Source organism: Megalopta genalis, chromosome 1, assembly GCF_051020955.1.
Source record: "Megalopta genalis isolate 19385.01 chromosome 1, iyMegGena1_principal, whole genome shotgun sequence".
NCBI lineage: Eukaryota > Metazoa > Arthropoda > Insecta > Hymenoptera > Halictidae > Megalopta > Megalopta genalis.
The window spans coordinates 39,281,542-39,296,350 of NC_135013.1; the positions used below are offsets into that span (position 1 = coordinate 39,281,542).

General features: G+C 49.0%; 2 protein-coding genes across 10 annotated transcripts in view; one reads left to right on the plus strand and one right to left on the minus strand.

Annotated features, from left to right (window-relative positions):
* The first annotated feature begins 228 nt into the window (after positions 1-228).
* Positions 229-10,162, plus strand: LOC117218776 (Cdk5 activator-like protein). Its single transcript, XM_076523520.1, has 2 exons — positions 229-2,206; positions 2,300-10,162. Exons 1-2 carry the CDS (start codon positions 229-231, stop codon positions 2,785-2,787), a joined length of 2,466 nt encoding a protein of 821 aa, XP_076379635.1. The 3' UTR covers positions 2,788-10,162.
* A 1,861-nt stretch (positions 10,163-12,023) lies between these two features.
* The window catches only part of LOC117218758 (Ras GTPase-activating protein raskol), a 258,017-nt gene continuing 255,231 nt past the window's right edge, over positions 12,024-14,809 (minus strand). For 7 of the 9 annotated variants that reach the window (XM_076527741.1, XM_076527739.1, XM_033467379.2 and 4 more), the window contains one exon: positions 12,024-14,562. In XM_076527741.1, the coding sequence (XP_076383856.1) occupies positions 14,292-14,562 (271 nt within the window). In that variant the 3' untranslated portion in view covers positions 12,024-14,291. The remainder of the gene's footprint in view (positions 14,563-14,809) is intronic. The other 2 variants (XM_033467372.2, XM_076527734.1) reach the window with 1 other exon arrangement.

A 14,809-nucleotide genomic window follows, 5' to 3' on the forward strand; every position in this document is an offset into this window, starting at 1 on the left:
TTGAAGCAGCAAACAGATTAACAGTATTTACGAACGCGAATGTGTTAATTTTCGCTCATTAAGCTCGTTTATGGAGGGGAAAAGTATTTACGAACGTCAATATGTTAAATTTCGCTCGTCAAGCTCGTCTAGGAAAGAGAGAAGTTTCCATTTGGTTTCGATTTCTTGCGGTCGACGCGAACGATCTTCCTTTCACATAAAGATCCACAGTCTCCTAATCGACGAACGATGCGTTTGATTAGGCCTGCGGTACCGGAGGCCGAAATAGTGTGCCTGGTAGCGGCCTCGAGCGGAGCCTCGTCGTCTCCGGAGTCGCGGTACCCACCAAGGCGGCTTGACGGAGCTACACATACCTGCTGGTGCGCATCGACGGGCACAGCTGCGACGTCACGACACTCTGACGACGGCCGTCACGACGAGGAGGACCTGCCCTCGCAGCTTGACCCCACCGCATCGACCTCGACCTCGACGTTGCAACGACAGCAGTCTCAGCAGCAGCAACAGCAGCAGCAGCCGCAGACGCAGCAGCAGCAGCAACAGCAGCAGCCGCCGCACCATCATCATCACCACCATCCCCATCACCATCGATCTAGCCGCGACGAAGGCGAGCCGCCGGCCGGCAGGTGTCCGTCCTGCGGCCAGAAGCGTCGGATAGAGATCTCGTACACGATCGAGGATTTGGACGCGATCGAGCCGGCGCCGCTCGAGTCGCAGAGGACGCCCACCCAGAGGACCTGCAGCTGCGACGTCGCTGAGGCGCCCCGCGCCGCCGAGAGGGAACGCGGCGACCTGAGAAAGTACCGGAGCACCGACACCAGATGGGGGGACAGCAGCTTCCTGTCGCCGGACGAAGCGATCTGGGACCTGAAGAAGCGGACCGCCGAGGGCACCGAGTTCCGCTGGGAGCTACACACGTCGAACACCGACCTCGACCTGGCCAAGAAGACCAAATGCAGCTACCACAGCCTCACGCCGGAGGAGAAGAAGCCGCACGACATCCAGCGGGGCGACCTCAGGAAACACCATAGCGCGGAGACGGACAAGTGGTCGGTGAAGGTCGACTATCTGCAGCCGCCTATGCACGACCTGCGAAAGCACAGCAGCGACGACACCAGAATGGCCAGGGAGGCCCGGTTCCTCCAGGTGCCGGAGGTGCTCCCGAACCCGAAGCCCAGGTGCACCTGTCCGAAATCGAAGATCCTGTCGCCTTCTCCACCGGCCCCGGCCCCGGTACCAGCCCCGGTCCCGGTCCCGGCGCCGGTTCCGACCAAGGTCAAGACTCCTTCCCCGAAACCGGCGCCGGTCTTGACTCTGCCACCGCCGCCGCCCGTGTCGGAGCTGCTGGAAGAGCTGGAGCAGAAGGAGTCGGAGAAGCCTCCTCCGGTTGCTGCCGTCACGCTGAAGGAGCCGGAGAGGAAGCTGTACCACTCGGCGTCGTTGAACGTCGAACGACCACTTCCGGAGGTGCCGGTCGCCGCTGCGCCAGCCGGCGCCGCGCTGGCGCCCGCCGCGGAGAGGCCGGAGCTGAAGAAGCACGCCAGCGAGGACACCAGGCTGGTGCGGCGGGACAGGCCGAAGCTGGAGCGGTCGCACGCGAGAGTGGATAGCCAGGCGTCGCGGAAATGGGGGGCGAAGGAGAAGGTGGCCAGCCCGGAGGAGGGCAAGAAGCCGCGGCCGCGATGGGCGTTGAAGCCGCACTTCTCGCTGCCGGTCGAGGAGAAGAAGTCCCGCTGGAGGAGCCAGGAATCGAGCGAAGGCTTCAAGTCGAAGAGCCTGAAGGAACGGCCGAAGTACAGCATCCGCAGGAGCATGTCGCCGGAGCCGGACCCGCGGCAGATCAGCAAGCTGGACAACAGGATCGTGCGCCGGCTGATCTCGCCCGAGATCATGATCGCGGGGGCCAAATGGGCGCCGTACGAGAACGACTCGCCGTTGCCGACGATCGGCGTGAAGAAGCGGGAGCCGGCGAAGCACATCAGCGAGATCAAGTGGACGCCGTACGAAGGCTCGCCACCTCAGGACGAGGCCGGGGCCGGCGGCGCGAGCTTCGCGGTGGCAGAGCCGGAGGAGACCAAGTCCTGGTCGCCGTTCCACAACGTGACGCCGACGCACCACCCGCCGCCGGAGGCGACGCCCTGTCGCAGCGACGACGAAGATTTCCGCTGGCGAATCCTGAACCAGGTGTCCGCGTTCCCAATATATCAAGGTGGGTGGAAGGATGAGTCGCCGGAGAGAACACCGCCCCGGGTACCCACGCCGGTCGAACTGTCCACACCAATTTGGTCGCCTCTGGTTCCAGCGTCACCGGTGAAGCGGCAGAGGTCCCAACAGCAGTACTCGCCGCAGCCGCAACCGGCGCAGCAGCAGAGGAAGAGCATCTCGAAGCTCCGCGGCCTGTCGAAGAAGAAGCCGTTTGGCGCGAGGGCCCGCTCGGAGAGCGGCCGCATGCCCGCGCAGCCGCCGGCCCAGGCCGAGGCCGGGCTTCGGCACCCGGAGGAGCGGCCCGCGCCGCCGACGGTGATCGTTCGCGCGGCCAGCGAGGAGCCGAAGAGACAGAGGCCGCAGCTGACCCGGTCGAAGGCGCTGCTCGAAGTGCCGGTCTCGGCCGGCATCGGGAAGAGATCGTTGAGCGAGGAGGTGCCGCGCGCGCGGGGCCGCGACCGTCCGCGCGCTCCCCACAGGGCCCGCAGCGAGGAGGCGCCGAGATACGACGATCCCTGGTACGCGAAGCGGGACGGCCTGGGCCGCCAGGCCACCGAACTGAGGGAGTACGTGACGACGGTTTAGACACGGGGGCTGAAACATTGACGGTACTCGAAATCAAGCGACAATGTTATTTTGTAAACGACTATTCATTTACACCACCGTGCTGAGAGCGGGGGTGGGGGAGGGGGCGTAGTTAGCTCGCTTAGATGATTTTGTACCGAGTTTTCCGTAGCAAGCCGGCAGAACGATGAACATTCACACTAGTGGGATGGCGGCAGTTCTATGTTTTCGTCTGCGTTCGCTTTGTCTAAATTGCACACACACGCGCGCGACGTGAGGATAGATCGTAGAAAGAGAGAGAGAGAGAGAGAGAGAGAGAGAGAGAATGAGAGAGAGAGATCTACACACCGCGGATTCATGAGAGCGAACAAAAGTCAGACGGGATTCGAATGATCCTCGAGATGGCCCGCTTCTGCGTTGGCCTACGAAGACCGAGGGGATCGAGGAAACAGCGAGAGAAACGAGTCCCAGCAGGGTCGATGATAGCTTCCGAGGCGAAACAGCGGTGATCACCCGCAGGAGAGGTCCAGGACCCGATCCTAGACGAAAACGGAACAATCTTTTGTGAACTTTCTCGGCGACAATGAACACCGAAGAGTGCTGCAGCTCGACGACGCGTCTATTTCGCGGCGGCGAGCAGGTGGCACGGAGAGTTCGCGTGGGCGCCGTTTAATCGATTACGATAGCCGATTACGTACAGAGCATGTAATACTCGACTTAAAGGTACACCGACTTAACGATAATAATTACGAGCTTAGTTGTTAAGCGTAGCTGATGTAAGAACACCGTGCGTGCGAAGCCGGCGGAGAAGGAGCCGCGCGATCCGCGCGCGTTCCCCCGGAGAAATGATCGCGCGGATCGCGCGGAGACCGTCGCGCCCGGTCGTCGTTAGTGATGGGGAGGAAAGGAAGAGAAAGGAACAACGTGAACAAATTCGGAAACAGGATGCCCAACGTCTCGTGTTCCAGGGACAGACGGGGTAACCAAAGTTCGTCCGGTGAGTCGTCGGGGCTCGTCGAGAGAGATGGACACCTTCGCTACGATTCCTTTCTGTTTCGTCGGGGCTGAACCGCGGGATAGATCCCCTAGATCCGCGTGTCGTTAACGACGAGGTCTTTCCCACAAGTTCCAAGGAAATCGGTACCTGGCCGGTCGAGAGATTCGCGAGTGCTTGGCCCGTTCATCGAAAGAAGACGCCTGTCCGGTTGCTTCGAGTCAGAGAACAGGCGTTCTCTGTCGCGGAAACGGGCCGCGGCGGTTCTAAAACAGGCACCGAGTGGTATCGCGTCGATATTATTCGAATCGGAGTCGAGCCGAAGCCGAACTATCGTCTTCGTGCTCTGCGATCTTGCAAACGTGCGCACCGCGCCGCAAACGTGTACGCAGACCGACGCTAAACGATTTCCGTCGTGAAAGAAGCGTAAAAGACTGTGAAATTAAGAATGTGCCGATATATCGATTCTAGTCAAAGCATAGTACTTTTGCGAGCAGGTATCGATTTCGCTGGTTCAACGATCGTCGGGATCTGTCCCGCGAGGCCCGTGCATACGCATAAATTAAGTTGATTCGTTATCGAAAGGGGGCAGCTATAGCGCGGCTTTCCAGCGAAGCGGCGATCGTTAGCGGCCCCCGGTGTGCCGGTGCGTGCAATATTAATTAGAGATATTACATTATAGCTGATCGAATAGCCAGTTAAGGATGGGGTACTAAGGTTTAAGCGACAGGTTACGCGAGTATCCAGGTGAATCGTTACGGCTGCGTGCTCGGTTGCCGACTCGCGAGCAACTTTTCAGTAGCGACTTTTCAATTCGCTGTCTCTGTCTATCTGTCTGTCTGTCCGTCTGTCTATCCGTGAGCCCAGTTTCAGTTTCCGACCCGCTCGCTACAGCTCCGATAAGTTTCCAAGCGTTCTCGACGATCTCGTACCGTTCGTCGGATTTTCGAGTACTGTATTATACTCACGCGTGCACACGATATACAAGCCCATACATACAAGCGCATACATACGCGCCTCTGGGAGACGAGAGGGTGCAGCGGTCGGCTGTAATCCGGCCTGTCCGCTGATCTCTCGGATTCCAGCGGCGTACAGTCGATCGTGTCCAGATTTTTGATATTATTCCCGTTACTCGGACGCGCTTCTCCGGACAGAGAGGAAGCCGCCGTCGGTGCCGCATTCTCCATTTCGATTTCAAACCGATTATTTGACACCCGCGCACACGTTCGTACATACACACAGGACACGCGTATACACGCATACGTACGCACACGAACACGGAAGACACACACCGACCTTTCTGCCCCAAGAAACCGCGCGCGCGCGCGCGCGTCGCTAGTCGGCGAGGAACGAGAAAGTAAAATGACAAAATGGATGCGAGGCTGCTGCGGAAATCGTTCGCGAACGTGACACGCGTTCGGGCATCGTCGCCGCAGATTTTGTACATATTTTTCATAATAAACGGTACGGTAGGGTGTAATCGGAAATTGCGAGGTCGATCTCGGGCACCGGTCTCGCGATCCCGTGATTTCGTGGTTTGCCAAAGAGAGCAAGAAGAGAAAACACGATCGCCGTCAGAGGCAAGGCGGAACACCTTTTCTAGGGAGAATCTTCGCGAGGATTCTCGCGATCTTCGTCCCGGGTTTCACGTTATTTCTCGTTCAGAGGTTCGCGTTCGCTTGCCCTCGCGGTTTCTCGATGTCGTCCCGCGCTGAAATCGACCCCTCGCATTCTACTGAACGAACGCGCTGCCCGAGTTGACGATTCGACGTTGCGGTTATTCGGAACGAGATCATAAGAAACGGGAAACGAGAAGACAATCCGGCGACGCACGCTCGACGATGGCCGTGAGAGAGATCGACGGTCTTGAAAACTGTTATGACAGCGATTTCGATGCTCGGAAGTACCTGCGTTTCGAACGATTGTCACGGAGAACCGTTCCCGTTGTACACCAGTTCGTAGAAACGTTGACAGTAGTAGTAGCAGACTGCAATCCTTTGCAGTCTGATTTATTTTTCGTTAATTTGCGTTATATCCGAAGTCAAGTTTTACGTACGCGTAGATGCTAATTACAAGAAATGTTGACTTTATTAGTGTAGGTTGTCCCTTTTAGACGCTAAGGGCTGGGACATATGTGTCCCATTGGTTACATGTAAACAAATGCGTGCGTGTTATGCATTCTAAGAATGGTATATTCGCGTATTGCGGAAAAGCGGGATTTATTTCTCCCAATAGGCGTACGAAATACATAGATGGAACGCATATGTCCCGATAGACTCCAAAGGGTTAAACAGATAGTAATGACTGGGCTGCAAATCGTCGCGCAGAATAAACATCTTCGGAGTTTCTTCTCAGAAAGAGAAGTTGAAAAAAATATATATGTCCCTGTAAAATCCGCGCAAACGCGTAACGTCTTCGTGATGTACAATCGAAAATCTCGGTTCCCTGTAACAATCCATTCGAAGAAAGGTTCTCTCTACCCAGTCTTTTTATCGAAGCCTTAGCATAACAGTTGCAAACAGTTACGTATTTTCAAAACCGTTCGAAGAACTGGCCACCCTCGAGTGCATTTCGTTTCCCCGGATTTGCTTCTTGTTCGTCGATAAGTGAAAAAATTACAAAAAAAAGAAAAAGGAACGAAGAGGCGGAAGAGAAGAAAACTCACAGGGAGATAGAGATTATTTTCTAAAGAAGGGAGAGAGAAACGTGGAAGAGTGAGAGAGCGAGAAAGGAATCGTGAGAACGAAACTGCGTGCCAGAAAGAGAGAGAGAGAGAGAGAGAGAGAGAGCGAGAGTGCGAGTGAATGAAGCTGAGAGAAACGTAGCGAATCTAAGCGAAACGAGATGAAATACATGGACGACGAGCTTTTGCGGAAATCGCGGGTGCAAGAGAGAAAGACGAAGAATGATGGTACAAGTGGAAGAGGCGCCACGGGGTGAAAGCTTGTTGATTTCGTTTCCTCGGCGTGTTCCGCGCGACCTCGTGCTTGCGAATTTTTTCAACGAAGCGCGCGTCGCATTGAACGGGATCGGCTAAGCCGATCGAGAAGAGGACAAAAACGATAGACGAGTAGTATATAATAGAAAATGAAAGAAGCGTGGACGTTGAAGTCGAACCATGTCTAAAAAGAATTTAACCGCGCGCGCCTGATTTGACCGTTGCGATAGCGTGCACGATGTTCTCGCTTTAAGTATACCTGTAAGTATCGTTTAAAAGGGGGGGGGGGAAAGGGGAGGGGCGGCAGCCTGCTGACGAGATTAATTGCTCCATTAGTTGCGATTCGAAAGGATACAATATATTCGATTAGTTGGCCGAGTTTCTATCTTCGTGGCTAGCAGTCTGTGACTTTCTTTCTTTCCGCGGCGGGGGGGGAGGGGGGGCGGCTGCGTTTGATCTCGAGAAAGAAGAACGGAGAGAACGCGCGTATGTACTTTCTTCTTCGTTCGACACTTAGGGTTAATTCTAGCATAGATCGTTCCAGCGAGTATAGCAAAGCTACCGATTTTACTTCTCCTACCCCCGAAGGCTCCGAAACTTTCTAGCGACACTTGTTCACTCTCGTTCTAGTCACATGGACACGTACACACAGAAAGACGACATAACCACACACATATACACGCACATAAGAAAACCACACACGCGACAGAGCACACGTGGCAATGCATGTATATCTCCCCCGCAGTCCGACTCGGATCGTTTTAGACGTAGGAGCTCCCTTCTTTCCATCGAATTCGTTTCTATCGTAGCGTTTAACGGTTAATCGAGCGATAAGCTCGCGAATACTTACCGAGAAAAAGGCTGTTGTTGCATTTATTGTTTATAGTTCGCTACCGATTGCACGGGACGGCTCCCGCGAGCCGGCCTCGGTCGACGTTTCTCGAGATCAGACGCGCGTGTACGCGGTTCGCGCGTCGACGGCCGTCCGGAATTCGCGTAAACCGGCGTCCCCGATCGATCCGTGATAGCACCATCTATTTTTCCAATAGTGCGCACGATCTCCGAACCGTGAAAGTGCACGAGCGACCCCTTACAAGCATCCAATCACGATCTGTCTCCGGAATTTGAAACGCGAGAGCGACCAAAAGACCGCGGATCCAGTGCGTTTTCAACGAATGTTGTTTCTGCAACGAAATTCTGCGTGAAGCTTCATTGGAAGCCTGCGGAAATGGAGATCGGCGTGAACATCCGCGGTCCGACGACGAACTAATTTAGGGGTGCTAAGTGGTCGGGAAGCTGTGGCCGATTTCTCTCGAAAGTTTAGGGGACGCGGCAGTCGACGCGTCGAGAAACGAACGCGTTCTCCATCGAGGCGGTGCACGCGGTTTGCGCTCGCCTCCGGTCCCGGTGTTTGCTGTTCGTTCGTTCCGCGTCCTCGACGCCGAGGGACAACGGGAGATCAATCGTGGGAGTCCCTTTCTTCGAGGAACGGGAGATCAAACGATGGGAGTCCGTTTCTTCGCGGAACAGGAGATCGATCGATGGGAGTCCGTTTCTTCGCGAAACGGGAAAAGCAAACGCTCCGGGTCGTATAGGACCCTTACCGGACCTCGTTCCGATCGGAAAGGGGTTGCGTTCTTTCGCTGGATAATCGGCGAAACGCCGGGGAACGTCGTGGCGATCGGCTCGCTTCCGGACTGGCGGCGTGCGCAACAAAGGGAAAAGCGATCGAAGCCGCGGTTACGGTTCCAAATCGGGAAGGATGTACTATAATAGCGCGCCGCATAGCGATTCGTTTCTTCTCGAGCGTACACGTGGGAGCAGCGTATACATAGCTAAATACATAACTATAGGTTCTTTCCTTCGTAGTGCGTACAGTAATAATTGATTCCGGCGCGTCGTTTGCGCGCACTGTATAAAAAGAAAAGAAGATTACTATACATAGCCGACGCTGGTGACCACGTTTGAATTGGTTGCGTGACCGGCTCTGGGACACGTCTCGTTCACCCGAGACCAGAGACGGAAAAGTGATTCGCGAATATGCACGTTTGCTTCTATTCGAGGAGAGGTCAGATTCGGTCACGTTGAAACGCTGTAAAAACGAAAAATGAAAAAAATACATTGTATCTGTGCTGCCATTAGCGTTTAACAAAAAAAAAAAAGAAAACATGAGTGAACGAGGGGAGAGTGAGAGAGTGCGAGAGAGAAAGGGGAGCGTGCATGCGTGTGCGAAAGATAGGGAGAGAACGGAGAGAATCGAAAGAGCGAGAAAGAGATTTAAAGTGGACAGACGAAGCCAAAGTATATAATTAATGAGAAATAAAACACCCGGGTTATACACTGATCATGTACACGTACACGATGGAACGTGGATAGAGGAATATATTATATATACATACACACATACACGTGCTGTATACACGTTCGTACATGCATACAGAAATACATACATTCATGGAGTATAGACATATATACATACATACATACATACATACATACATACATACATGCCACCAACAAATAAAAAGAACACACATACACACAGACAGACGCCCGACGATGTAATTAATAAGTACTTTAATCCCGAGAAAAATTCGTTTCGCGGTACAAGAGAATGATTTTAGGAGCCTTCGTGTTGAATAATTAGCAGTCTCATTCCATGTATCATATAATCGAGAGATCGAGTGACCGTGATCAGTACGTATATAACGATAAAATCATTAAATCAACAAAAAAAAAAAAATGAGAGGAGAGATAAAGAATTAAGATGCGAAGCGACGATATGAACCAGCTCACGATGGTTCGTAGTGTGTACTGTATTCGAATGTGATCAATCTGTTATTTATGTCCCTGATTACTGTTACGTTGAGCTTTCTATTGAATTATTATCATATTTATGAATTATTATCATTATCATATTTATGAATTATTATCATCATTATTATTATTATTATTACTATTATTATTATTATCTTTATTATTATTATTATATTTATTATTATTATTAACGTCGTCATTATTATCTTTATTATTATTATTACTATTATTGTTTGGTTTATTACAATTGCGAGAACTATATACCGTAAACACGAGTATTATTAGCGAGTATTATTACATTACCGCGATCATTGCTATTGCATACTATTTATTATTATCATTCTTATCACCATTTATTATCATTGTAATCATTATCGCGTGACAAAGACGAACCGCCGATTTTTCTTTTCTAGTCGAATTTCTCTAGTCCCAATTAGAGTACTGTCGATACTCAGTCTCCCCCGTCCCCGATCTGTATGATTTTCGTCGAACAATCCCCAAATAAAAGGACGATGCCACGCGTTGCAGGACACATAAATCTTGCGTAATAGAGTGATGCATTTACCTGTGCTACAAAATGCAGTATACAACCCGTAAATATGAGGTCAATGTTGATTTGTTTAAATAAATGTAAGTTTGAAAATCCACGGCAATGGCTCAATCATTTCTCCACTACACGGAAGTTAATACTTCCTAATAATTCATATTAATAATTTATATCAACTGTTGGAACATTTACAAACTAAATAACAAATAATTCTTTCATTTCTTTCATCTTGAAAAATTTAAAAATGGCGCCATTTTTGACAGGTGGCGCTACTTGTGGCGAAATTTGAAACTAAATTTAAAAGGTCCGTACAGCGCCAATTAGCATAGTGGCAAAACGCTCAAACTGTTAGCCAGAATCGACTGCCAGTAATTTGGTTAGCAGTTTCAGCGTTTTGCCACGGACGACGCTACTTGGACATCCCTTACGTTCTTTAACACGATTATTATTTATTAAGTTAGCTTTGCGAATCATTCGTTGAACTGTGATCGGACACGGAATTATTTAAATTAAAATATCATTTACGTACTTTGTTAATCTTCACTGTACACCTTGCTTAAAATTTTCATATGTTGACCTTGACATAACCTTGATATGTCCTTGACATAACCTTGACGAATCCATGACATGACCTTGAGATAACCTTGATATGTCAAGGTTACGCACAACGTGTCATGCACACTAGAAAATTAAAACGGCCGTCACGCTTAAATTACTTACTATTTCGGGTCCGAAAAATTAGTAAATATTCTTCAGATGTTCTAAAGTAAAGGTGAACAGCGTTTTTCTTAAAGATATCACTGTTACGTAGTAAAAAAAAATCCGGAATGTTCTCACAAAGCCTTGTGCTGCGGGCTCTCGAACTTCGCGCCGTCACCTCTCATTGGTTAGTGTTTTCCGTTATTAACTCGTAAACAAAGCCGCAGATTGCATTTTCGCAAAGGAAAAAGTTACTTCAAATGACCTCAGCTACCCCTCATTTTCAGCTGTTAAAATAATTGTGGAACATTCTGTAGAAGTAATAAACTAGCAAATTATAATATTTCTTCTCAATACTTATAATTTTTTTAGGTATTTGATATTTTTAAATGTAAATATTTTGATATAAAATTATTAAACTAACAAATAAATTATTTCCGTTTCGTATATATTGAAATATGAAATATATATATATTTCACATATATAATATATTTCACTATGAAAAGATTTATTATAAATTGAATACTTGTTTGTAGGTAACAATAATAAATGAATTAATTTTTTCACGGTGACGAAAACTTCATCAACATAATTCAACGTTAATCGATATTTAAATATTGACGTTAAAATAGAAAATATTAATTATCTACATCTGCCACAAGAATAACTAAGCGCTACCACCTACCGTAGCAAACTAATACTAAATCGTTGTATAGTTTGAGCATTTTGCCGCTGTGTCTAATGGCGCTATTTTGTCTTTTTCAGGCGCAAATGATTTGTGCTGTTTTTAGGATCTCTTACGAGGAAAGAGATGAGAATCATCCACAGATAGTTAATAATTGAATTTACAGGAAATTTTGTTGAACATTTTCGAGTTCTTATAACATTTCTTTTGCTCACAATTTTTGAGATTTTGTCTTGTTTTTGTTGTTATATTCTGTTCATCCGTGCGATTTAATCTGATCGTAAGATCACAAACAATAGTTTGTTGAACAAATATTTTCTAAATGATATTGGAACGGGAAAAAAATATGTGAGGGTAAATAAATAACAATGTTTAGCAAAAATTAAAGTTTTTTAAAATTCATCTAACGTGCAGCCATCAATCAGCTCGATATTATCCACGACATTATAAAGTCGAGGAAGTTTGAAAAAAATAGCTTTTTCTCATTATTTCTATTCGCCTGTTGTTGAAATCACTCGTAACAGGAGTTCCTCGCTAACTTTCCAAAGGTAGGAGAAACATGTAATAAAAACGCAGTTTTAATATGTCTAATCATATTTATTTGTTCATGTATTGTTACTAATAGATACTATACGCTTAAATACAGATGATGTATTGCAGAAACGAATATACCAAAAAACTTAGCAATGTACACGCTATTCAAGTCATTTTAAATAGATTATTTTTATCGTTTATCGATTACATCGTCCAACAAGATGGGGGTCTAGGGGAAGTGAGGAGGGGATTACTATTAAATATATTAATTTCGTGGTGTGTGAAAGCTCGACGATAGAAAATACTTTCGGTGTGAGTGTGTATGTTAAAGAACGTACAAAAAAAGAAAGGGAACAATAAAATCGAGAGGAAAGTAGGATCGAACGGGTGGGGAAGGATCGAAGGACGGGAGAGAGGATGGAGAAGATTAAGAAGTGAGACATAAAAGTGAGGAGGTGAGGGGGTAGATACATCTCTATACAAAAATAATCGGCGGAAAGCGAGAAAATAAAACGTTCTCACAGACGCTCGACGATAAGCTATGATACAAGTCGACAAGAATAATACTTTTCTTTTTTCAAACGAGATTAGACTGAACCGTAATCATCTCTCACTCGTCGCACACGCCTACGTCATTCGTACATTCATACGGACAGATTCTTTCGTCATTCGCGCTCTCTCATTCCTTCTTTCTCTCAGTCTATCGATCTCTCGCACGCGTGCATCCTCGCTCAATGACACTCGGCTACGATTAAATCGATTACTTCTCATCTGCGCGTTTCTGTGTGGGCCCTGTGTGATGTAAAAACGCGACTCGCCGTGATTGACGAGTCTACGTGCGTGTCCGAGTCTACGATGATCGTCAACACTACGCGTCAACGGTGCGGAACCTAAATCAATTAAAAACGGGCAAAGGGAAAAAGGAAGAAAACAACAAGAGATTGGAAGAAAAATCGAGACAACAAACAGATTCGGCAATTTCGAATTCTCGCGGCACACGCTGACGCTTCCGGCGTCGCCGGAACGAAATATCTTACACGTAAATCTCTGGTGCCTGTGCGCGCGCGCTCTCTCTCTCTCTCTCTCTCTCTCTTTCTCTCTTTCTTTCTCTCTCTCTCTCTCTCTCTCTCTCTCCCTCTCTTTCTATCTCTCGCTTTCTCTTTTTACAATGAAAAAACTCTTCATCTTTGGTAGAAACTACTAAATAAATATCATCGCTTAAAGTAAGAATTTCGGGGCGAAGACGCGCCACTTCCTCGACTCGGAACTGCCGATCGTTGAACGATCTCGAGTAAAACGGGATCGCCAGAGCTCACGGTTATAAAAAGCTAACCGGGTCGAAATGAAATCGGTCGCGTAAAAATGGAAACTAGAAAAATATACACACATATACACAGGGTGTCCCGCGGTACGGTGCTCGAGGACGCCATTACGGGTGCGCGACCAATTCGGATACGAATACATAAATGTAACTGCTTCGTACATGCGGTCTAGGCGGTTACGGTGCATGCGGCTGTGCGTCAAGGTACATATGCTAAAAACGAACGAACAAAAGTAGAACGGAAGTCGGAGGCATCGTTCGTTATCCGACGAACCGATCTTGGCCCCCGTCCCCGATCCTCCGACAGATTTCGACGACTCGACCGAACGAGAGAGACCGTCGCGGCTTTCCGGCTCGTTCCAGTCGAACGATGGAAAGCCGCCCAAAGACGCAAGGCAGATCGTGTTCCCGATGACTCCACTGTCCCAATCGTACACACAGTTTAGGTACAAATCCATCCTAAACGCTATGTCGCGTGAAGTTCGACGTAAATTAATCTACTTAAACCGTTTGCCTATTTACTAGGTAGCCTCTATTTTCGCACGCCACGTATACCCTTATTCTCTCTCTCTTTCTCTCTCTCTCTCTCTCTCTCTCTTTCTTTCTTTCTTTCTTTCTTTCTTTCTTTCTTTCTTTCTTCAAGGTTCCTCTATGTTCACCTAGGTTCTTGAAACCTAGCGCTCGAAGAGGATCCTCAAGGGTGCGCAGAAACGTGTTCGTCTCGTCAGCGAACTACAGGCGATCCGACGAGGAAGAAGACCCAGAGAGGCGCATATGTCCTCTTTGCCGTCTTCTCGACCGAGAAACTCCGTGTTCTAGCTCGATGATCGAAATCATCCCGCTGCCGTTCGCCGTTTGTTTGGTCGTTCGATCAATTTTCGTCCGAGGACGCGGGAATCTCCGACGAATCGTCTCGGATTCCGGAGCCTTTGCGTACGTGTTCACCGGTGGTTCGCGTTGGTAGCCCCGGCGCCTGGATCACGGAGTCCTCAACAGGACGAGCTCTTCAGCTCGCCGATGTCGGCGATGTTCTGCAGCAACGCGGCTGCCTCACTGCTCGACTGGGTCTTCGCGTTGTACCGTTGCTTCAGGGTGCTCAATGCGGACAACAGTCTTGTGTTTGACGTCATCAGACGCGAATTCGCGGCGTCCAGGGCGGCTATTTGCTGTTCCTGCGCGTCGATCACGCGCTGCTTGTACGACAACGCGGCCGACATCTTCTGTTGTTCGCGACGCAGCTCCTCCTCCACGGAGATTAAACTACAATTAGCAAAAGAACAGCTGTTATTAGCGGGCACTGGTCGGGGTGGGGGCGATTGAGATTCGGTATTACTGCGATCTTCGTCGCTAATTCGCCACCGGAGTATACTTTATTCCTCGAACAACTAACTACTTTTCAAATCTGTGAAAATTGTATGTATATTTTTTTTTTTTGCCATTGGCGAGATTCTTTTGGAGGAATAGAGGATACTCGATCGGGTAGCCAACACACACTGAGCTTCGCCTG